Consider the following 23,808-nt stretch of genomic DNA (forward strand, 5'->3'; position numbering starts at 1 on the left):
ATGTTACAGCACTGAATTGGTTGCATCACCTCTTTTAATTGCACTCCTACGTTCAGTAATATGATCTATTTCACAACAACAGTTTTTCCCAAAATAAATTTGTTCGTAAAGGCATTGTATCAAACATAAGATTTTTAGTATTACATGTAATGAAACTTTTAATACTTTATAGACAGGATGTTTAGAACATTTACAGTTTAGTGTCAAGTATCTCTAATGACATCAGTTAAACAGGTTAGATTAGTATGGTTGGTGATCACAGTTGTTGAGATTGTGAAGATGGAGATGTTTTGTTGTGCTTCGTCTCTTTAAATCTTGAGGTAGTCGCTGCAGAGCTGCTGGAAAGTTCGATTAGCCCAATTCTGCTGGAGCCGTTGAGCGCCTTGGGCTTTCAGAGGGCGTTTGTTAAAATGGGTTTGAGTGAATCTGTATGTGAAGGTGTCAAACAGGCTCCATTACGGATCAAACAGTCAGTGAACCCTGAAACGTCCTGTAAAGAAAACGGATGCTGAAATGAGGAGGAGGTGCGAGCAGCGCGGAGACACGGGGATGTGGGAGGGAATGATCTGTGATATTTTTAAAAGGGTGGAACAAGTGAAAAAAGAGGCTGTGTATATCTGAAATGGAAGGAAAATAGAGGTGTACGACTGTCCTGTTGTCTGAAACGGGAAGTTTGCTCCCTTGTGCCCTCCTCCTGATGAATTCCTGTTTGGTGACCTGGGGGTCGAGTCAGAAAGTCCCTCTGCTCATCTCTCCTGTCACCTACTTCCTTCCTCTAAGATTTGCTCTAACCAGGACTCTGTCTGGACATTTAAATCACATATAGATGTACTTTAACATGTCAATAACAGCGGGTTAGTTAGTCATATGAAATGCTCTCTTCCTTTGCATCCTGTGTCCTAACCTGTGGGTCATGTCACCAGCGTGGCATTTGTTTCCTTTGTTCAAGCTGAAGTCCCACCTTCCTGTGTTTCTGATTTCCCAAAGCACAGATCCAAGACTGAATTGCTCAGTAAACACCAATTTACCCATTCTCTCTGAGCCTTAACGTCTATCTCTAACCAGCTCCTGATATCATTTTTTGCTGGTTAATCACATTCAAGTGTGGACTTCAGCACACTGTGCTTATTTCACACCCTGGAACATGTTATCGTCATGCTTGTTTGTGATTCAACACGCCAAACCTCTGTTGGGACATTTTTTTCTTTAAATGTAGACCTCAAAATGTCAGGCTGTGGCTACTATGAATATGATTTTAGGAAGTAATTGATGTATATTATTATTCAATAATTTAATTGTCTTGTCTTTAGTTAAAGGAATAAATAGTTCACCCAAAAAATAAAAATGAAAATGTCCTCACCCTCAGCCTATCCAAGATGTAGATGAGTTTTTCTTCATCAGATTTGGAGAAATGTAGCATTCCATCACTGTCTCGGCAATGGATGCTCTGCAGTGAATGGGTGCCGTCAGAATGAGAGTCCAAACAGCTGATAAAAACATCACAATAATCCACAAGTAATCCACACCACTCCAGTCCATCTGTTAACTTCTTGGACGCCAAAAGCTGTGTGATTGTAAGAAACAAATCCATCATTAAAACATTTTTAACTTTAAACTGTCCCTTCTGGCCAAAATGTTAAAAATTCCTGAGAACCGCTGGCAGACCATTATTCGGTGAATGTAAAGCGCATCGTGATGTTTTCACTTTTGCTGTGTGGCACATTGAATAATTTAAAAGATGTTGTATAACTGTTGTCAACAGCCTATAAAATACATTTAATTAGGCAACTGAGAGCTTTTAGTCCATTTGTTTTGTGCAATTAAAATTTAGCATCAAATGACTGACTGTAAATAAATGCACTTCAGCATCTCTTGTACTTCTATTTTCTTTTTTGCAAGCTTAAATAATTAAAGTTAGGTTATTATGTAGATGCATATAACAGATTACAAACTATAGATGTGTCTGACTTGTATAATTGTAATGAATAATCAGATTTTGTTGACTTTAGATGCAGTATTTATCTATTTTCTTGCTGTAGCTGTACAAAAACCATACAGCTGGGTATATTTGCACACTGTGTTTTACTCTCTGGTTGCAGTACATAATGCATCATTCTTATGTTGCCGCACACGATGTGTTGATTATTGTACTGGGATTCTGTATATGTCACATTTCAGTTAGTTGTTGACACAAATTTCACAGGCTCCCTCACTGTCTGTCTCCTTGTGCTGTTGTGACTTTGCACACGTAGGCCTGTGTGTGTGTGTGTGCACGCACTGGGAAGCTGATCTTTGGAAAGGGAATGAATGCATCCACCCAGAGTGTTTGAAGTTCAGTTCACGTGTAGGACTGAAGATTTCCAATAATGCACTGAGAAAGCAAGAGCTCTGTACTTGCTCTTTCTGTCTCTCTATTTCAATTTTTCAATTGGCATGAAGTATTTACATACAATATCGTCAAAGCATTTTACACAAAACAAGTAATGTCAAGAAAAAGATTACAACATAAATAACAATACAAAATGTATTAAAATAAGGTGCTAAGTAATGAATATAAATAAGATTGTGTGTGTAAGATACATATTTATATGGCATAAAATATATGATTATATATTAAAATGGGTGCTAAGTAAAAAAAAAAAAGATTGAATATATATAATATAAACTATTTATATGAAAACATGGAAGAAAACATATATTTTATACATTAAAATAGAAAATAGACATTTATCAAGATGTTATGAAGAAATGTTTTGTATTTTCATTACAGTATATACTATGAAGTTATATACTGATTTTACTTGTGTCCTCATTAGATGATTGAAGGTGTGTGGTCATGTTATGTTTTACAGCTCTACTAAAGCAGGTTTACCCACAATGCAGCACTATCTGAGATGGAAGCACACACGAATCAACAGATAGCAGTCCTGTTTAACATCTGTGTGTCAGTGTTGTGAGATGTGTGTTTGTGTTTGTGTACACTGCCGTGCGATTGATGGTGTCTCGCAGGTTCAGTCAGTCCCATGGTGACGACCCTTGTGTTTATTTTAGTGTCTCTTCTCAGTACCCACTGTGACCCTCTCGGGGTCCCCCTGCATTGCCCACCGTGTCTCGATTTTCCATTCCCAGAATCCTGCTCAATGCTTTTCCCATACAAGCAGTAGAATGTTCCCGCGTCAGTCCATTCTGGGTTCCATGCACAAATATAAGCACTCCTAAATCTAAACTGACATTTTCAACATCATAACAGCCGTTTTTCAAACACTGTCATTGTAAATGAACAACAGATCCGACCGACTGAGCTTGTCGCAGTGCATTCTGGGATCGCCTTTTCTGCAAATGCATCTTATAAGGTAGCATAATGTTTCTTGGTTATGAATAGTCTCTCACTGTGAACGAGTCTCTTCGTTTTCTCACAGTTTCCTCTGAGTTCTGGGTTTGCAGTGGGAAGATGCTGTTTCTATGTAAAGCCTATTTGAGGCTTCTGGCTCTCTGTGTTTGTTTGTTGTTGTGGTTGTGTTTTGTGGTGTGATAAGTAATAATCATCTTCACTCAGATGTGACTGATTATTCTCTGTCCTTTTAACACATGCAGCTTTGGTCTCATTAAAGCCTGTTTCAGTCCTCATGTGTCGTCCTGTCATGCTTCTTCATATTGTGATCAGCGTCAGGCTTTGAATGAGCGCCCCACGCTTCACCCAGAGGACCAGGTGTCTGTTATATTGTTTGGAGTATTTCTAATGCTCTCTGTTGATGTAGCCTGATGTGTGTATTTGTAAGAACTTGGGTTATTACTCACGTAAGTTGTGTCATTTCCTGTGAGTGAAAGCAAAATATATAGTTTTCTTTTTTTATAGTGCTGCCCTCGGTGGTTGCATGTAACAACAAACATAAATTGTGACTTCCCTAAAGTGGTTGTGTCAGATCCATTTTTGACTCATGAGTCTGAATCGTTCAAATGACTCACTCACTAAACTTCAGGTCATTCCTTTAAATTAGAAATTAGAATTACTACTATCTTGGCTGGATGATATGGTTTAAAATTAAATAAATAAAAATGTATTTATCAATAATTGAATTAATAATAAATATATTTAAGAAAAATATTTTTTTTTATATATGTATGTATGTATATGTATGAGAGAGAAATTATATAATGAATATAATTTAATTTATAAATACAGAAATTAAATGCAATTTTTTTTAATAAAAATAAATTAATATATAAATAAAGAATTAATAGTATATTTAGTGTGTGTGTGTGTGTGTGTGTGTGTGTGTGTGTAATGATATATAATGACAAATACTGGTGTGTTCTCGGATAGTGGGAGGCAAAAGAAAAGGAAGGGCTAGAGGAGTGCAGTATATCAGACTGAAGGAGAGGAGTGTTTGACTCCTCATCTGGTTTTCATAGAGCAGTGTGAGGTCTGCAGAGATTAACATCTGGCAATAATACCCCGCACACACACTCAGACATGGCTGCTGTTAGTGTTTTTTTTTTTTATTTATTTTTTTTTTTTTACATTTCCCAGCTGGCTCTGTGGGTCAAGGCTCTCTCTTTTCTTTTGGTTGTGGTGGTTCTGTCTAATATTGAACTCACTTAAAGAATTTTTTTAGTATATTTTAGTAAAGTTTGAATTTTTATCATATGTCAATGAACAAAATCTTGTGTAATATAACTTGTGCTTGTTTGTTTGCTTGCATTAAATAAAAATTAGTGCTGTCAATCGATTAAAATTTTTTATCGCATTAATCACAGTCATAGACTGTGATTAGTCACGATTAATCGCAAATTTAAAATACTAGGATTTACCTGTAATTGTGTTGGAAATAAAGAAATGCATGACAAACTAGTTTAGGGAAACAGAACCTTTCACACTTCCGCCAGATATGAGACATAATCCTACTAATAACTTCCTTTTGCGATATGCTATATATAGCCTTTTTTTATTGCTGTACAGATTAGCATGTACACATTAATTATTATGAAAATATCCAAATCTCAAGAAAATCACATACAAACCATATCCTATCGTAATCGTGTGTTTATTATCTAATATAATCGCCTCTCCGTTCTTAAGTTGCCAGGTGTACATTCCAAGTATAACACACATTAGTAAAAGGATCTATTTTCAAATTTTATTTGTCTATATACACTTTGGACGGCTGCGGTACTTTATAAAAGTAGCCCAAAAAACCGCAACCCACAGCTCTGTAATTTTTCCCACGACTGCATTTTCAAAATAGCCCAACAATTGTGCAGGAAAACCGCGACCCTGGTAAGACTGGTTCGCTGTACCCTTATCACAATGATAGATAACCTTCCGCGCTGCGATGACTGACTACAAGAAGTTGGGGTCAAACCTTATCGAATGATTAATTTGCGTTTAAAAAAATATAAACGCGTTAATTTTTAGATTAATCGCATGCGTTAATGTCGACAGCCCTAATAAAAATATACTACTACTACTACTACTACTGTCTAGTACTGAGTAGTTGTGGTTTATCAACAACAGATTGGATTCTTGGATCCCTCCCTCACTCAAAGCACCTTGTTTATAAATGTACAAATATGATTGTCATTTAGTAATGATGTTTGATGATCAGATAAGTCTAATAAGTGTTCTCTCTGTGTCTCTGTAGCCTCATGAGTTTGACGAGTGCCGGTTGGACATCAGCGTCAATGATAGCGTGTGGTATCTACGTGCTCAGGACCCAGAGCATCGCAACCAATGGATCGATTCCATCGAGCAACACAGGGTGAGTGTCTGTCTTTACCCAGCATGCTCTTCTCTCACACAGCCCAGACTATTGATTTATCAGTATTAAGTCTGGTTTCTGGCTGAGAACTGCCTATGTAGATGCAATCTGATCTGTTAAATAACCACTGTTTTTTGTTGTTGTTTTTTGTGACAAATTTGGGTGAATTAATCTGAAATCGGACATAACAGTCAGACATTGCTGTCTTGTTTACCCTGTTACTAAAATAGTGAACTCAGAGTGGGTTAGTTACCTGTCTAGAGGCTGCTTGCTGAGTCATAAAACTAAATAATAACGCCTTGAGATGAGAAATCAGAGAAGAAAGACTGACTGTGTGTGAGATTATGAATGTGATTCAGTCTGTTTACATCATCTGAGCACTGAAGTTACTTACAAACACACACACACGCAGACAGACAGACAGACAGACAGACAGGAAGTCAGTTTAGGTCACAAACATACGTTCTATGGTAACGCAAATAAAAACAATGAATGTTGATCATACTTGAAACCTCATGCAGCAGTTCACATGTACAAACACACGCACGGAACAGTACAGTACTAACGTGCATGAGTAAATGTACCAGTCGCATAGCTGTAGTAAAATACCCTAGAGAGAAAGGATGTGGGCAGGTAGAGACAGCGCAGGGGGTGGGGGTGAGGAAGAACTTTTGTGGTGGAAATCAAACTCAAGAAGTGTGGAAAAACCAAAACAATCAAAGGCTGATGGGGGAAACGATATGATATGAATCATGATATGAGCTACTGAGTGACGAAAAACTTGAGATAAGGTCTTATTGAAGGATTTTACACTCTCTCTCTCTCTCTCTCTCTCTCCATATATATATATATAATACTTTCCGTACCCTGTGTGTATAATATACACATACACACACACACAGTATATCCATATCATTTATTAAATAAAATTAAGAGAACAATTATGTATAACCTTATTATAAAAAATAATTATATATTAAATAAAATCCCTGAAAATAAAATATATTTTAATGTTTTTATATATATATATATATATATATATAAAACATAAAATAAATCTAAACAAATGCATAATTATATATAAGATTAAATAAATATGCTTTAATAAATAAGTGATTCATATTAATGATTATTTTCATTAATTTACAAAAAATAATTCTAAATGAATAAATAATTACTAATTACATGTATAACAAATTCATAAGTAATTCATAAATGTAAATAATTGTGTATTTTATTTTAAATAATTAAAAAAAGTATAAACTAATAAATATAAATAAATAAATATATATATATATATATATATATATATATATATAAAATATTATTAAAGGTGCAAACAGACTATGTTATTCTCTGCAGTCAGACTGTTATGCATTATTTCTGCTGTCAGATAAGCATAAATCAACTGCTCATAAGGTATTAAACTCAAGGCTGTAGACTCATTCTTCCCACTGGTCGCACTTTTGCGACTAACTTTCTCAGTTGGTCGCACGAGCACATAATTTGGTTGCAATTTTTATTTATTTTTTGCTACAACATTTGATTAATCGATGCATGCTGATGAACATTTATCATAGTTTATAGTTATATGGTAACGAAAGTGTTCAACATTCAACCCGTTCTTTTTCATCAGTATTATTTGTGATTTTTAAATTTTGTGAACAGGAATTCCTTTTTTCTTGCGTTTTCACTTTCAAATTTGCGATCTTGGTGTCACGTTTTACAAGAAAAGATAATTGTCTGTTTTGCTTGCATCTATACACTTTTCACATTTTAAATAAAACAATGAATCCACAAAAGATGGATTCATTGTTATTCTAAATTAAAAAGCACAACAACAATAAAACAGTAGCTAACAAGCTAGCTTGCATAACATTTATTAACAAAAATGAAGACGAGGCATGGCATAGGATACATCACATCCTGTATTATATACCGACTAATAAATTACAGAATGTTTAGCAAACACTGAGGAATCAAATAAATATTTAAAAAATTAAGGAAAGCCTCCATAGCGTAACTTGAGGTAAACAGCAAAGATAACAAGCTTTTCAAAACAAAAACAAAAAAAGTAAATCTAAACTGGCTGTCGCTGACAGGACTTGCATGTTTTTTTTCTACAAGAATACCAACATGTTCACCTTCTCTGGTTTAAGAAGTGGCCTTTTACTTTAGTTTGAAAACTAAATCCTCTGTTGTGCTCCATCCGTGGTGCACCTTCGCGCTCGTGCTGACGCAGCAAGTATAAACCAGGCTCTACCCATGAAGCACTCGCGCTGAAAGCGTCTCTCTTCACGTGATCAGTGAAATCTGACTCCTGCTACAATGTGCCGCGGCTCTGCAGCGCGCGCTGTATGAAGCAGACGCTTTGGAGCTGCGCAGACCATGCACTCGCACACGTGTGACCACGTCAAATTTTTACTCGCACATTCTCCAAAAATGGTTGCAGTCTAGAGCCCTGAAACTGCTCAAAAAATATATTCCAATACTTTCTCTCGCAATTATATCGTTGGGTAATTATTAGGGATGCTCCGATCGATCGGCCGGAGATCGGTATCGGCCGATAATCAGATTTTATGACTCGATCTGTACTCATACATTTGGACAATCTCACGTACCGATCGCAATTTGATGACGTCAATGCGTGAGGACGTACATGATGCGTGGGGACATAAATGATTTGGCACCACAGTCATGTCATTGCCGGTGTGCATCACCACCGCATCAGCACCGAAAACATGGTGAATTTTATAATATAATAAATATAATCGCACAACCTATTCAATATTCTATCAATAAATCGCCTATTCGAAACTCGTGACCCATCCCTAATACAAATAAATGATGAAAAAAGTAAAAATAAAAAAAATAATAATTTTCGCTATATATTCCAGCCCCTCTGTGTGTGTGTGTGTGTGTTGCGCTGCCTCTTTCAGCGTCTATCTGCTGAGTTTGCACAAGTGTTCATGTCATGAGGACACACCCTGATCCACATGTGCTTCTGATTTCTGCGGCCCAGGGAAGGAGGAGGGGGTTTCACTCTTGCGCGCGCACACATTTCCCCATCCATTCATTCTTCTCTTGCCTCGAGGATGACCCCTCTCTGATAGTGACTCACACACACACGGCTCTTCTTGGAACAAGCCTCTCAGTCTGAATCACTGCTGAAATTCTTCCCAAGGACACGTTCCTTCTGCCTATCATCTCATTAGGGTACAAAGGGAATAGTCCAGAACCGCACAGATCAGCTTCAGCAATGATTGCTTTTAATTCAGACTCCATTATATAACATAAGTAAATTTTTCACTATACAATTATCTTTGAAAATCCAGTGGTGCGAGAATCTGACAGCAGAAATAATGCATAACACAATCTGACTGCAGAGAATAACATAGTCCGTTTGCACCTTTAATAAAAAATCTGGAGTTACGTGAGGATATGGCACAGACCTGTATGGGTGGAGCTGTTTAGATCTGTCTGTTGTTGCAGATTGTGAGTGTAATCTGTCCATCTAATCTGTGCTGTATTGTGTTAAGCCATTTACTCTCACTGTGTCAACACCACACATTCCCAATAAAGCTACTGCAAATGAGACGTGTGCTTGTGTATCTAAAAGACGTGCTTGATTTCATCTCATATAATCTCTTTTGTGCAGAGTCCATGGCTTCAAAACATCAGCCCTGACTCGGTCCTGACTAGGGTTATTATCCTAATTAAAACTAAAACCATTACAAAAAAGAAAACATCGCTGTCACTTGAAATAAAATAATCGCTAATGGAAATAAAATACAATGTATTTTATTTTTTATTAAAATATATTTTTAAATTAATAAATAAATTAAAATATTAAAAAGAGTCATTTCAATTAGTGCAAAAATAACTAAAACGCCCCTTTATTTAAAAAAAAGAAAAGAAAATGTAATTTTTTTACATTTTTTTTTTTTCAAGTTGAATTTAAAATGAGAAATGTTGCCTTGGCAGTAAGCTGAAATGAAGAGGTTTTTTTTATATATTATTTTATTTCAAGTAACAAAGATGTTTTTTATGCTTTTAGCTTTAGTTTTAACTATAATAACCCTTGTCAAAATATTAACAAACTATAACAGTATATTAATGATGCTAAAGTAACACTGTACACAATATATTTTAATGATACTGCTGCTGAATTAAACATGTCACTGATTACAATGCCTTCTCATGTTTTTTTCTCTCCTGATGTCTTTTGCAATCAGTTGATTAGGTTTATTGATTTGGGGTGGGTGTGTTTGAGAGAGAGAGAGAGAGAGAGAGAGGGGGCATTAATGGATGTTATTATCCTGAAGTTTATCATCTGTGCACCAGTCTCTGAGGCTATTGATTGTGTAACAAAGACACAGCCATTATTTTTTATTTCTGATTGGTCAGTGGAGGCGTTATCAATGCCATAGTGACAGTAAGAGTGGGCTTGATTGGCTGGAGTGAATGAAGGACTGACCCGTCTTTGGTTGAGGCACTGAATGCTTATTCTCTGGTTCTATCCCATAGTGACCTCAGATTCTGCCCACTCAACCGTCCATGCGCTCACTGTTGCTATCTAGTGCTGGACAAGATTTAATTCCTTACTAAAGACAGTGTGTATGTTCAGTATAGCATACTACATACTGTGCACACAATGTGAGTTTTTCCATATGCTATCTAAAATAAGGAATACAGTATGCCACAATGCAACATGTTTACCATTCAGTTTCCAGTGTGATGTCAACATTTCTTACGTAACTCTATTTTTCATTGGCCTGAAGAAGCCAATTTCACACAGTTTGATTTAAAAAGGCTAAATAATTGAGATGGATATTAAAAATATTAAAAACATCACACAATGGGCCTCATTCATGAAACACGAGCAGAACTCATTTTTGTGTAAATCGTTCGTAAAGCTGATGTAAACTTTAGAATTCATGAAAATGTTTGTATTTACAAAATGTTAGTTGTTACGAAAGAAATGTACACTTGCTCCCTACCATGTGTAAATGGTGCATAAAACGTTCTGTGTTCTTTTTGGCAAACTGATGACACTGAATTTTGATGCATTGCCATTATAATATTTTCCAAGTTTGTTGGCTCTGTTTTCTTTTTTTTTTTTTGGTTTTTTTTTTTTGGTGTTTTTTTTTTTTTTTGTAGCTGAGAGTTGATAAACTGTTTAGCTTTGGGTAAAACGCAGCGCTTGTCACGGTCACATTTTACCCAGCCATCCAATCAGTGGAGGAGGGGCGGGACAAATACCACACCGACCAATCATCCTACTTGTACAACAACTGAACAACAATAGAGAAGTTAATATTACTGGTTACTGCATTTTTATATTTAGTAATATTCTTCAAAATTAGATACTAGTAATACGTTACTGCCGTGGATATTCCACATCATAGCAACCAGAGCGTTTCAGCTGGAAAAACGCTGTGCCACCAAAGTGTTCTCAAGCGCCACCAGCTGGTCGTTTTCAGAAGAGCACCTGACGTTTTTCAGGTGGCTAAAAACGCTTTGGTGGACAAACTTTATTGAATATTTATTGTTAGCCATATGGCTAATTAGTGTTTTTTGAATTTATGCAATATATTGGAGCCAAACCTGAGAAAGTAGACCAGAATATTCCACTGCGTTCCTGGACACGCAATTTGCGTAGCTGTTATTCATAGGCGGGGATTATGCTAATTGTGTACAAGCGTGCACGAGCACCCCATTTATGAATGATTGGAATTCATTAACATCCGCATGTTTAACTATCAAATCGTTTACGAAGTGTTTGTGAATCCGGAAGGAGAGTTTTCGGGAAGGTCCGTTTTACGCGCAAATTACTCAGAATGTACTCCTATATTTATGAATGTTTCATGAATGAGGCCCAATGTGTGTGACGTTATGTGACAACAATGTAGCAAACATAGTGCTGTTTGAAGTGCTTGTCATTGCATGCTACATATTGTTTCAAATTCTACATTTTTATTTAGCCAAGAACCCGAAAACAAACACTGCTTTTTTTTTTTTTTAAATCCAATTAATCCAGTTTATTTAGTAATCAACATTCAAATAAAAATGTAACTGCACAAACATTTAAATTGCACATAAGCAACTTTTTAATAATAAGATAGGAAGTTTATACTCCAATTTGTTATTAAATAAGCAGCGTCTGTAATAAAACCTTGTTTTCATGACAGATTTATTAAACGTACATTAAATAATAAAGATATCACTATCTGGTTAAATGAAAAAAAATAATATAAATTTAATCCAGTCTGTATATTTCGCAAAAGGACCTTTATCTTTATAGACGTTTCTCCAAAACCATTTCAGCCAAAACCAAAATTTTTCATATACTGATTTTGAAAAATAGTATATACTATGTAGCATATAGCAAATAGTACAGTAGTATCACATACTGAACATAGCTAGAATTCATCTGTATTTTAGTGTAATATCTTGTGGTAGGTGAACTTTAGATATTGATTTTTTTTTAATATATTTTTTTTTTCATTCCGTTGTTTTGACTCTTATCTGCTCTTACAGTTGTACATTTATTTAATAATAATAATAGGTTGTTTTGACTGTAAAGTCATGTGTTTACAGGTGGTTCTTATCTACAGGAAAGGTTTGTTTGTGTAGGTGTATGTGTGTGTTCCTTTTTCTCTCTGGGCTTTGTGTCCTGTGTGTGTGTGTGTGTGTGTGTGTGTGTGTGTGTGTTCAGACTGAACTCAGATTCACTGGATTCGTTTCAGTATGCGGAACATCACAGGGGAAGTAGTTGATTTTCAGATCGTATTTCATTCCCTCTTTCAAATTGACTGTAATGAGTTTATTAATGTGGTAAATTTAAGAGGTCAAATTTGTTCATGTGGAGGAAAGATACAGTAACCTGGGCTTGTGCCGTCTTGCTCTGCTCAGAAGCCTCATGGGGAGACAGTCATTGTGTGTTTTTATGCTGCTAAATAAACTCAGAAACTATTTTCAGAGGCTGTTACTCATGAAATGAGCCACAGGAGAGCTCGGAGTTCATGGAAAGTGACTCTCTGGACTTTCTGTGTGTGTGTGAGTGACGTATCCTGAAGATGAAGTGGAAATTGTTCAGGACACACACACACACAAGTTTATGTTGTTTTTAAAGTGTCATATTTGTCACGACATTTTAAAGTGTCATGACTGTAAATGACAATGTGAATATGAACTGAATATGCAGTCCACACTTCTTATATGTATTTAACTAATTTTTTATTCAAGTTATATAATTTATATTAATATATTTTTTAATATATATTATATTATATAAAATATTTTAGGGATGCTCCGATCAGGATTTTTGCAGCCGATACAGAGTACCGATTTCTTGTCATGGTGATCGGCCGATGCCGATTCTGATGCTTCAAGCTTTATATAACATGTAATAATGTTATATAAATAATCACAAAAATGATTCCTTATACAGTGAACATTTTAATATTTTATGCATAATAGTTTATGCATAACATTATGTATATCAGGATACTTAATATAAGACAAAAATAAATGCAAACAAAATGTGTCTGATGCAAAAGGCAAAGATGGACACTCGAGTTGGTGACTAGGACTCGAGTCGCATTTTTATTCCAGATAAAGTTTAAAAGGAGTAAAGCCTCTGTTAATGCTATTGAGTAGGCTAATATGGCCAAAGAAGATATTTTGTTTTATAAATAAATGTTTATAGAGCGGCCGCGATCAGCTCCGGTGCCCGTGGAGCCTTGAAGCCTGCGCAGACGTGTGCAGTGATGCACAGATCAGCTCTAATGTCACTGAATCTGCTGTGAAAAATGAACCATCCATTCATCATATCATCATGCAAAACATACACCACATATAGCGAATTTCATTGTTTCTCGAAACGTCATAGCATGTCCACACCAGCAATGACTTGCAGCATATGTCCCCACGCATCATATACGTCGTCACACGTTGACGTCATCAAATTGTGATCGGTACGTGAGATCGGCCAAATGTATGAGTACCGATCGAGTCATAAAATGTGATTATTGGCAGATGCTGATCGATCGGAGCATCCTAATAAAAAATAATAATAATAAATATATATATATATATATATATATATATATATATATATCTATAAAATGCATTAAATATCTATAAAATGCATTAAATATCTATAAAATGTTATTTTATTACAAAATATAATAAACTATTTATTTTTATTATAATATTATTATTATTATTATTATTATTAAAACTACTTATCAACTATTAACATGGAAGAGATTTGATTCATGACTTGATGTTTTATTGCCTTGTTGCCGACTTTTGAAGCTTTAGTGCAAAAATTAGTGGTCGACTGATTGTTTTTTTTTTGACAGCCGATGCCTTGGAAAAGCCGATGATCTTGGAAAGCAGGGTGGCTGATATAAAGCCGATATAATTTTATTTATTTTAATTAATATTTAAGAAATTTGAAATCATTTGAAAATGGATTAAAAAATAAATGTGTAAAATAAACATACTTATACTTAAGATGACAAAGTATTTTTCACAAATAAATAAATATTTAATACAAATATAATTAAAAAGGAAGTAAACACTATTTTAACTTTGGGAAGTTTGGGTGCATTGGGATTCATATTTTTTCAAATAAAGCCAAGGTAACACTCATTTTACATACAGCACACAGTGAAAATGACATGAATATGACAGTGGGCAAATGCATAAAGCGCAGCATAATTTTAAATCATGAGTTTAAAGTTTGTCAATCACGTGTCTCCAGTGAAGCTGAACTCCTGTCCGCTTTCAGTCTGCACGTATCGACCGTCACGCAGAGCACATTATGCAGGATACAAATGCTAAGTTTGTGAAATTAAATGTTCATTAGACATTCAAAGATTTGTTTAAATGATGTAAATGCGGATTTGCTAAATGCTGACAGCAAGAGAAAGTATTATAATATTTGCCTTTCTATTACTAATAATATGAAAGCAATCGTTATAATACTTTTTGTACATTTTAATTCCGTTGTTTAACCATTCTGTCTGATTATTAGACAGACTTCTATCCGTATTAGACAGAACTGTTAACGACAACAGCGAACGAGGGAGAATGTGAGCACTGTGTGCTCAGGTGCTGCCGTTCTCAGCGCCGTCAAAATAAAAGTCCCGCGTCAAACTTATCGGCCAATGCAGATATTTGAAAAATCCCAAATATCGGCAAAAATGCTCCTGAATATCACATTAAGCTTTGTCTCTCTGTGTCTCTGTGTTTAGGCTGAGTCTGGTTATGGCTCCGAGTCCAGTTTGAGGAGACACGGCTCCATGCTGTCCCTCACATCAGCCACCAGTGGATACTCAGCCACCTCCACCTCCTCCTTTAAGGTGAAGACACAAATGAAATGTCCATTATTGAGCAATACCAGTATGGTAATCTCATGCCTCTCTACTCTGAACTCATAAGTTTGTATTTATGACCCACAGAAGGGTCACAGTCTGCGGGAGAAGCTGGCAGAGATGGAGACGTTTCGAGACATCCTGTGCAGGCAGGTGGACACGCTGCAGAAATACTTTGACGGTTGCGCTGACGCCGTGACTAAAGACGAGCTCCAGAGAGACAAAAGTGAGTAGACGGAGTGTGTTCTGGTGTGTGTGGGAGAGACGAGGATATCGAATATGCTGACAGACATGTTTAGACAACGGTGAACCTTATTCAGACTGCAGCGACGTCCAGATTCCTCTGCATGGGTGCCGTCGCTCTCGCTCGTTCTGGATGCATCTGTTGTTACAGCACAAGGGCCTGTTGATTCGCACGAATGATCAACTGCCTCTTTTGTTCGTCCTAGTCCTCTCTCGCTGCGTTGTGTACTACAGTATGTGTCAACTCTCAGTATGTGAGTGGGCCGATCTGAGCACCACCAACCACAGGGACATGAGTTCACACTGACTGTGTTTGTGTGTGTTTTCTCTGCTCAGTCGTGGAGGACGATGAAGATGGTTTCCCTACCACTCGCTCCGATGGAGAATTCCTGCATAACAACAACGGTAGCAAGGAGAAACGTGAGTGTTTTTACTGATTTCTGCATGTGGGAAACTTCAGCAGGTTTTTCACGCTCAATGAATTCTCTCTGATTCAGCTCGAGGAGACAGTACTGGGGCGCCACTGACATTTATGAGCAGTTTGTCCACTTTACTTCAGTGCTCCAGTCATTTGAGTCTGCTGTAATGAATTGTGTGAAATCTATAACATAAAGTCAGCATATCTCCAGTGGAGCTGTATTTGAGATGTTTTCACTGAGTTTTTTTATTTATTTATTTTTAGAGGAAGTATTACACGGCTGAATTGACTGTGGCCATCAAACCGTTTCTGTTTTTGTATAATATAACACAGAACGTCAGATGTTTTGTACTGTGTACAAACCAAACATGACACGTTTTTTTTTTCTTTATTGAAAACCAAATATTTACATTTATGAATTTATAACCTTAGACTTAATTATTAAAACATGTATAACTTATTATAGATATGTCATACATTTTAAAATATATTTTATAAAAAAAAAAATTAATAAATATGTATATAATACTTGTGTGTGTGTCTGTGTGTGTCTGTGTGTGTGTGTGTGTGTGTGTGTATATAATTATTATATATTTATTTATAAATATTATGTTTTTAAAGTTTTAAGATAGAAAGATTTAGAGATAGATAATGCATATAAATTATATATGATACATGTAGAATATTAAATATATGTTTTAAAATACATAACTCAATCAACTGCTGGTTGGAATAAATACCCAGAAAACACATGGAAGAGATTTGATTTAATACTTGATGTTTTATTGCATTGTGCCTGATTTGGAGTCTCACTGTCTGGCAAATTAATGACTTGACGTTTCAGAGTGTGACTGGGTTTGTTCTCTCTCCCCATCAGTATTCCATTGTTTGAGTCATAAAGGCATTAATGGGATAGATTTTAAAGGAGAGGCCATCACGTTCAAGGCGACCACGGCGGGGATCTTGGCTACGCTTTCTCACTGCATCGACCTGATGGTGAAGAGAGAGGACAGCTGGCAGAAAAGACTGGATAAGGTACAAAACTCGGGCGTCTGGAGCTCGTCCTTGAGCTGATCAAATCAGAAGAGAGATGGTGTTTCTGTAATTCAGGGCTCTGTTTGCAGGCTGCTGCTGTGATTGTGTCTCTGACAGAGCAAAATATTTCCCTGACTGTGAAAATAAAACACATTTATTGTAGTGTGAAGCTAAAAAAATACCCACAGTTAAGACATGTGTGAACGGGATCTGGAGTCAAATTATGGTACACCTGCCGTGGCAATTCACAGCTAAAGTAGTTGTAACTTTGGCAGAAATATTTTGTATTGATGCTATATGTGAACAAATATGATACATTAGTAGGCCGAGCAAAGAAGGGCTTCCATGACTACTACTTTATACTAATCAACTAGTCACCCAGAGCAGAAGACGACTGTTCGGTTTCATGTTCTTGCATTGTCAAATGTATTTGGTTTTTTACAAGTTTTCATGCAAAAATAATGTCACCCACTGACAGAAGAAATGCTACTGAAGTCAAATGACCCATGGCTTGACACAAGCATCAAATACTGGTACAACTTATCAGCCAGTTTGTGCAAACTAAACTAAAGCTGAAAAATATAAATATTGGATGAAAATGTAAACAAAAGTTAGACCAAAATAAAATATGTTAAAGTTGAAGTACTGAAATTGAAACAGAAATTTATATAATTTTTTAAAAAACTTTATAGAAATATAAACAAAATGATGAAAGAACATAAAATTACTAAAACTTAAATTAAAATTAAAACCGAAAATATATATTAAAAATATTAATAAATACTGTACAAATAATAACAAAATTACTAAGACTTAAACAAAAAGCTAAATGAAAAGTGAAACTATAAAAAAGATCATTCAAAATATTAATAAATACTGTCATCCTATGTAAATAATACATAAACTAAAATTAAAATGAAAACTCAAAATATAAAAATTAAAGTAAATTGAAAATATCAATAAATATTAAAATTCTATATAAGCAATACTAAAATGACACTGTAAGAAGCTAGAAAAAACTAATATAAGAAGTCTTCTGAGTTTGAGCCAATCAGAATGTTTTGCATGACAGCAGTGTGACAGGACTCTTTTATCATTTTTCATTAATATGAAGCAAACATAAACATCTTTTCAAACATGTGCTCTCCTGTTGAAACTACTGCAGTTATATAATGAAATAGTATTTTATTTAAATCACTATACTTCCAGTGCCGCTACTGCAAATTCTGCTAGCGCTGGTCATTTCTAGATAAAAATCATATCTGAAATCTGAGAGATGGAAGCCATGCTCATAAACATGGAAAGCTGTAAATAACTGCTGCGGTATCTTTACCAGCAAAGTTCTAATTCCAGCAGTTTTAATGGGTTTATGTGTGAATGTGGAGCGTGTGATACAGAGGTGGAGCTGAATCCGTCTGCCGATCTGTTGCAGTCAGCAGCGTTCAGCACAATACTGACATATACAATCAGAGCGAGAACACAGGCGTTTTGCTTCTGTCTGAACAATGGAGCGCTTCAGAACAATCCTGCACCGATACAGTGTCTCGCTCTGCCCAGATCACACCGAGACGAGATCTACTCACGCCAAGACATTAAGCATCACGGCAGCAGTGTTGAGTCAGCTAAAGCCGTTCCCCCTCTCTTGCTTTCTACAGGAGATGGAGAAGAGGAGGAGGGTGGAGGAGGCGTATAAATCAGCCCTGTCCGAGCTGAAGAAGAAGTCTCATTTTGGAGGGCCTGATTACGAGGTGGGTTCGGTTTACGCAGATGGATTTTGTGAAGTAGGCAGAGCTGTAAAGTGTATGGAGATGCTCATCTTGTTCTGTCCATCAGGAGGGTCCAAACAGCCTGATCAATGAAGACGAGTTCTTTGACGCAGTGGAGGCCGCTCTGGACCGACAGGACAAAATAGAAGAACAGGTGTGTAAATACAGACATTCAAAGTCTTAAATGGGATAGCAGAAGTCTTAATTATCATTTTAAGAGAGCTTTAATTTAGAGGGTGGAAGAATTAATCTTGATACGGTTTAATGTGATTATTAAACTTTATAATGCTATGTTTTTTTTCTTTTAATGTGTGTTTTCAGCTTTTTAAAAATGTAAAGCAAATATATTAAAAAAAATAAAGTTTATAGTCTGTTTATTATGTTTAATGCATCCTCAGTCTTATTGAGCAGGATTCATCAGTGCACTCTATTCTAAGGAAAATAAATAATTATAAACCAATAACATATTAACATTTCATCATCCAATCAAAAGCCAATGGAGAAAATCCAGTCCTGTCTTACATTATTTTCCATTGATTATTCAGTTTGAAATGCATTATTGAAGTGTGAAGTTTTTCTTTTTTTTTTTTTTTTTTCATTAATTTGTGTTTTTGTAGTCTCAGTGTGAGAAGAGCAGGATACAGAGGAGCAGTTCAGTGCCTTCGGGAGACGTCTACTCCAGTGTGGGCTCTCACCGATTCGCTGAGAAGGTGAGCTCATTCTTCTCATCATGATCGTCTGTAGACCTCTTCCTGTCCCTGTGGTGCTCTGTTTTTCTGTCTTGGTCTCTTTGGGGTTTTTTTCTCCTGATGAAGCTGCATTTCTCTCTTCTTCCTCGCCTGTGTAGCCCCCCTCTCGTCCTTCCTCTCCCTCATCTTCTGCTGTAGCCTTCACTCCTTCACTCTATGAGCACAGATTCAGTGCTGAGGTAACAGCACCCTCTAGCACACTCATCCAACACTGTCATGGCATGAGATGGCATGACCTTACATCTCTAATGCATTCGCAAACATCGCACCTATGCATGCATAATGGCTGTGTTTCAAATGTGTTTTAATGTGTCCTGCATTAAATGAAACCAGGAAACATTTTTACTCAGAAAGTGCATTCCAGGGGAAAAATAATGCAACTTTTATCAAATATCAATTTGAATGATTGTATATAATTATATAGACACTTATTTGTGTGTAAAATAATATTGTTAAATAATTGCACACAATTCATTGAAGTATTGTAATTATGACTGTTTTTAATCTTATTTTTTGTAGAATTTGCTGTGAGTATAGCCTTTTATGCTGATAATGAATAACGTTTTGGGCATCATTATAAAAGGTCTTAAGTTTGATTTTTAAAATTCTGCAGATTTACCACAAAAAGAGCATTTCTGCTAAATGCACAAATGTAAATATTTTCAGCTTTTCAAAAATGTCAAGCAAATATATTAAATAAAATAATGAACAATGCACCTTAATCTGAGCTGCCTAGGTTTTAAAACACAGCCAGTCATTTTATTGGCAAGTTTGCATGATGGACAAACATATGCGGTTTAAACAGCACATTAAAACCACACAGTTTGCCCTGGTATCGCTATTTTGTGTTTGCCTTTTAAATTTGCTGCTAATTATGCTTTCTATTGCTTTTTAATGTGATAATTTGCATGTTTAATACCTTCTAGGAATTCTCCTGCTTCGTCACCTTGAAATCAAAATGCAGCTAATTTGCTTTAATTCCTGGTCTTATTATTTATTCATCTGTACGTGTTTGTACTATGTAAATAAAGTGCTGATTAAATGGCATTAAATAAATAGTCATTGTTTTAGGCTGTTCTAAAACCAGTAGTTTAATGCTGATTGATATAATAAAGTTTAGGGAGTAATATGACATGCCTGTTAGCTTTGAAAAATGTGCCATTTCTGGAAGGAAGAACTTGACCTCAGAAAAGTGTGTGCTGGTGGTATTTCTGGAGGGGAGTGGTTTTCTTTTTTTTCATTCAGAAATACAGAAGTAATCCAACATTACAGAAGGGCAGTGGTTTAGTCAGTATTGTGTAATGCTGACTTTCAGTGTTGTTAATTTAGATCCTCTTAAATGAGAGGGCAAGACCTCTGACCTTCTTGTTCTGCTGTGTTTTGGACAGGTGGAGGAGATGGTTCAGAATCACATGACCTACTCGCTGCAGGACGTGGGTGGAGACGCTAACTGGCAGCTGGTGGTGGAAGAGGGAGAGATGAAGGTGAGTTGGATCTAATGTCTGTAATATATGATAGTTTGATCTGATGTGTGTGCTTTAGTCCACAGACTCGCTCACTGTCTGTGTTTGTCTCTGTCAGGTGTACCGGCGCGAGGTGGAGGAGAACGGATCGTGCTGGACCCTCTGAAGGCCACACACAGTGTCAAAGGGGTCACAGGTCACGAGGTCTGCCAGTACTTCTGGGATACGGATGTTCGTAATGATTGGGAGAGTGAGTATACACACACACACACACACACACACACACAAAACCATGGTATTACAGACATTAAAACTTAAAGCTGCCATAACCATCACTTTTCTTTATTTCTGAGATCCATTTAAGTTTTTTGCACAAAAACATGATCAGCACTGAATCAGTAAGAGCTTTTCTACACTAAACATTTCATCAGTGGCTCAGCAACTATTATTAGTCATTTTAGAAAAATGTTTTGTACATTTTAAAGTTAAATTCATCTATCTGGTGCACTTTGAGAGTTCAAAGTTAAGAGCTCCAACACAGGTTCAATGTGCAAATTAAACAAAGAAAAAAGCTGGTGAAATGACTTGTACTTGAGTTTTAAAGGGGACTCAATCCTCTTTTTAGTTGTGATGTAGTGTCTCAGTCTAATTTACACTCACACCGGTGAATTTGGAGGCCAAACAAATTAGAATATGATAACAACAACAATAATAAAAGTAATAGTAATAATTTTATATTATTATTCCTATGACGGTAATAGCCATATATTGAAAAACAATTGCACTGTAAAATAAATGAAAATAAGTATTTCACAGTTATGTTATTTTACCTTACTCTAAAGTGGAGAAATTACAATACTTTTGTCCTAATTTCTACACTTGCAAGCAGGGCCTAAAATTAACCTGTTGCCACATCTGCCATTTTAATCATGATACGAACAAAATATTCTGGTGATTTGAGAAGATTTACCGGGCCATAAATATTTTTTTTTCTGGCCATGAAACTGTTTTTTGCAGTTGCTGCTACTACAACAAATAAACATATTTAGCCTAATAATGAAAAAAACTGCCATTTGAAATTAAAATCAACCACTGCATTTTAATCATAATGCAAACAAAGATGCTACACACATGTAGCATGAGCAGTTTTTTATTTAAATTTGATTTATACCATTTCAACATTTGAAGCAAAAACAGAATGGTCTGTGTCAGTGAAATTGTGCTAAAACCTGAATTGGTTGTACTAATCATGAATAGTACAATTAAATAGTAAATCAGTCTATTACTTTATTTTAAAATATGAAAAATCAGTTTTTCTGGTTTGTATAACGTCACGTCTTCATATAATCTAATAAAGCTCTTCTGCTGTATATCATATCATTAATAATGGAGCACATTCAATGGCTCAGCACAGTTTGGCCTGTGAAAGCACCATATTCTTACCATGCTTTTACATGCTTTAATACAGTGACTTACCAGAACACTTTCACTGGCCAGATAATTCAGCCGTACCTCCTATTGATCACTGGCGCAATCGATAGTGATGCATCATGGGTAGAATTACTCATCATTATCTTGTACCTCTGTGTTTCAGCCCTCACTTGACTTTAGCTTTATCAGCTCTTATTTTTGTCTCTGTCTCCAGCTACTGTCGAAAACTTCAACACCGTGGAAACGCTGTCCGATAACGCCATCATTGTCTACCAGACTCATAAGGTGAGAGGAGTGCACGCTTTCTCCAAGGCACTTCTTCGTAGTGATTTGATTCTGACGGAGTGTTTTGTGTTTTGTTCTGTGTAGAGAGTGTGGCCAGCATCCCAGAGAGACGTCTTGTACCTGTCTTCCATTCGTAAGATTATAGCCAATAATGAGAACGATCCAGACACATGGCTCGTCTGCAACTTCTCAGTCGAGCACGAGAATGCCCAGGTGAGTCTGGTCTCCATGGCAACTGCTGAGTCAACCTGTCTGTTTAACCAGCAGCAGTTTGAGTTTGGTGCAACATTTAATGCATTCATGGCTTTTGTGGATCTATTCTGACTTGTGTGTATATATTTATGGCTCACTGTTTTGTTGTTTTTGTCCTCGTGTAGCCAAACAACAGATGCGTTCGTGCTAAAATCAACATTGCAATGATCTGCCAGACGCTGGTCAGTCCACCGGAGGGAGACAAAGAGATCAGCAGGGACAACATCCTGTGCAAAATCACATATGTGGCCAATGGTTAGAGGAACCCTTCACCTGTAATATTCATAAAATAGCTACTAAATTACCTAAGTAAGATAAAGAAAACTATTCATATTTAGTAAATGTATGAATCTATAAATAAGTTTGTTGTGGTTGCAGTGAATCCTGGCGGCTGGGCTCCTGCGTCTGTCCTGAGGGCCGTCGCAAAGAGAGAATATCCCAAGTTCCTCAAGCGCTTCACTTCCTATGTCCAGGAGAAAACTGCCGGAAAGCCCATCCTCTTCTGAGCACCAGGTACACCAGACTACATCTGATGACTTTATATGTCAGCAGTGACACAAATAATCAAAAAGATACCAGACTTTTAACTTCATGTTGTCTTTTAAAATATCCTTGTTATTTTAGTTTATATAAAAAATATTTTTATTATTTACTTTATATTATTATTGTTATTTTTAATTTAATAATTGTATTATTATACTATTTGTTTTTATTTATTATTTATTTATTATTTTTGTATTATTATTATTATTATTATTGGTTCTATTGGTATTTTATGACTGTTACTATTATTGTTATAATATATTTAATTATATATTATTATTATTTTCACTATAGGTTTTTATTTATTTATTTTTAGTGCTGTCAAACAATTAATCGCATCCAAAATAAGTTTTTGTTTACATAATATATGAGTGTACTGTGTATATGTCTTGTATAAATATATATAAATACACACACATGCATGTATATATGTAAGAAAAATGTTGTTTATATGTTAAATATAATATGAGATATAATA

General features: G+C 35.8%; 1 protein-coding gene across 1 annotated transcript in view; it reads left to right on the top strand.

Moving 5' to 3' along the window:
• cert1b (ceramide transporter 1b) overlaps positions 1-23,808 on the top strand; it is a 38,481-nt gene that overhangs the window by 11,641 nt on the left and 3,032 nt on the right. Inside the window, 16 exon segments of the mRNA XM_058757406.1 lie at positions 5,643-5,759; positions 15,026-15,133; positions 15,233-15,371; positions 15,725-15,808; positions 16,684-16,841; positions 18,497-18,589; positions 18,675-18,761; positions 19,225-19,317; positions 19,455-19,535; positions 20,745-20,840; positions 20,938-20,965; positions 20,968-21,069; positions 22,465-22,535; positions 22,620-22,748; positions 22,913-23,042; positions 23,166-23,300. Coding sequence (XP_058613389.1) covers positions 5,643-5,759; positions 15,026-15,133; positions 15,233-15,371; positions 15,725-15,808; positions 16,684-16,841; positions 18,497-18,589; positions 18,675-18,761; positions 19,225-19,317; positions 19,455-19,535; positions 20,745-20,840; positions 20,938-20,965; positions 20,968-21,069; positions 22,465-22,535; positions 22,620-22,748; positions 22,913-23,042; positions 23,166-23,293 — 1,644 coding nt within the window. The 3' untranslated portion in view covers positions 23,294-23,300.

Source organism: Onychostoma macrolepis, chromosome 21, assembly GCF_012432095.1.
Source record: "Onychostoma macrolepis isolate SWU-2019 chromosome 21, ASM1243209v1, whole genome shotgun sequence".
NCBI lineage: Eukaryota > Metazoa > Chordata > Actinopteri > Cypriniformes > Cyprinidae > Onychostoma > Onychostoma macrolepis.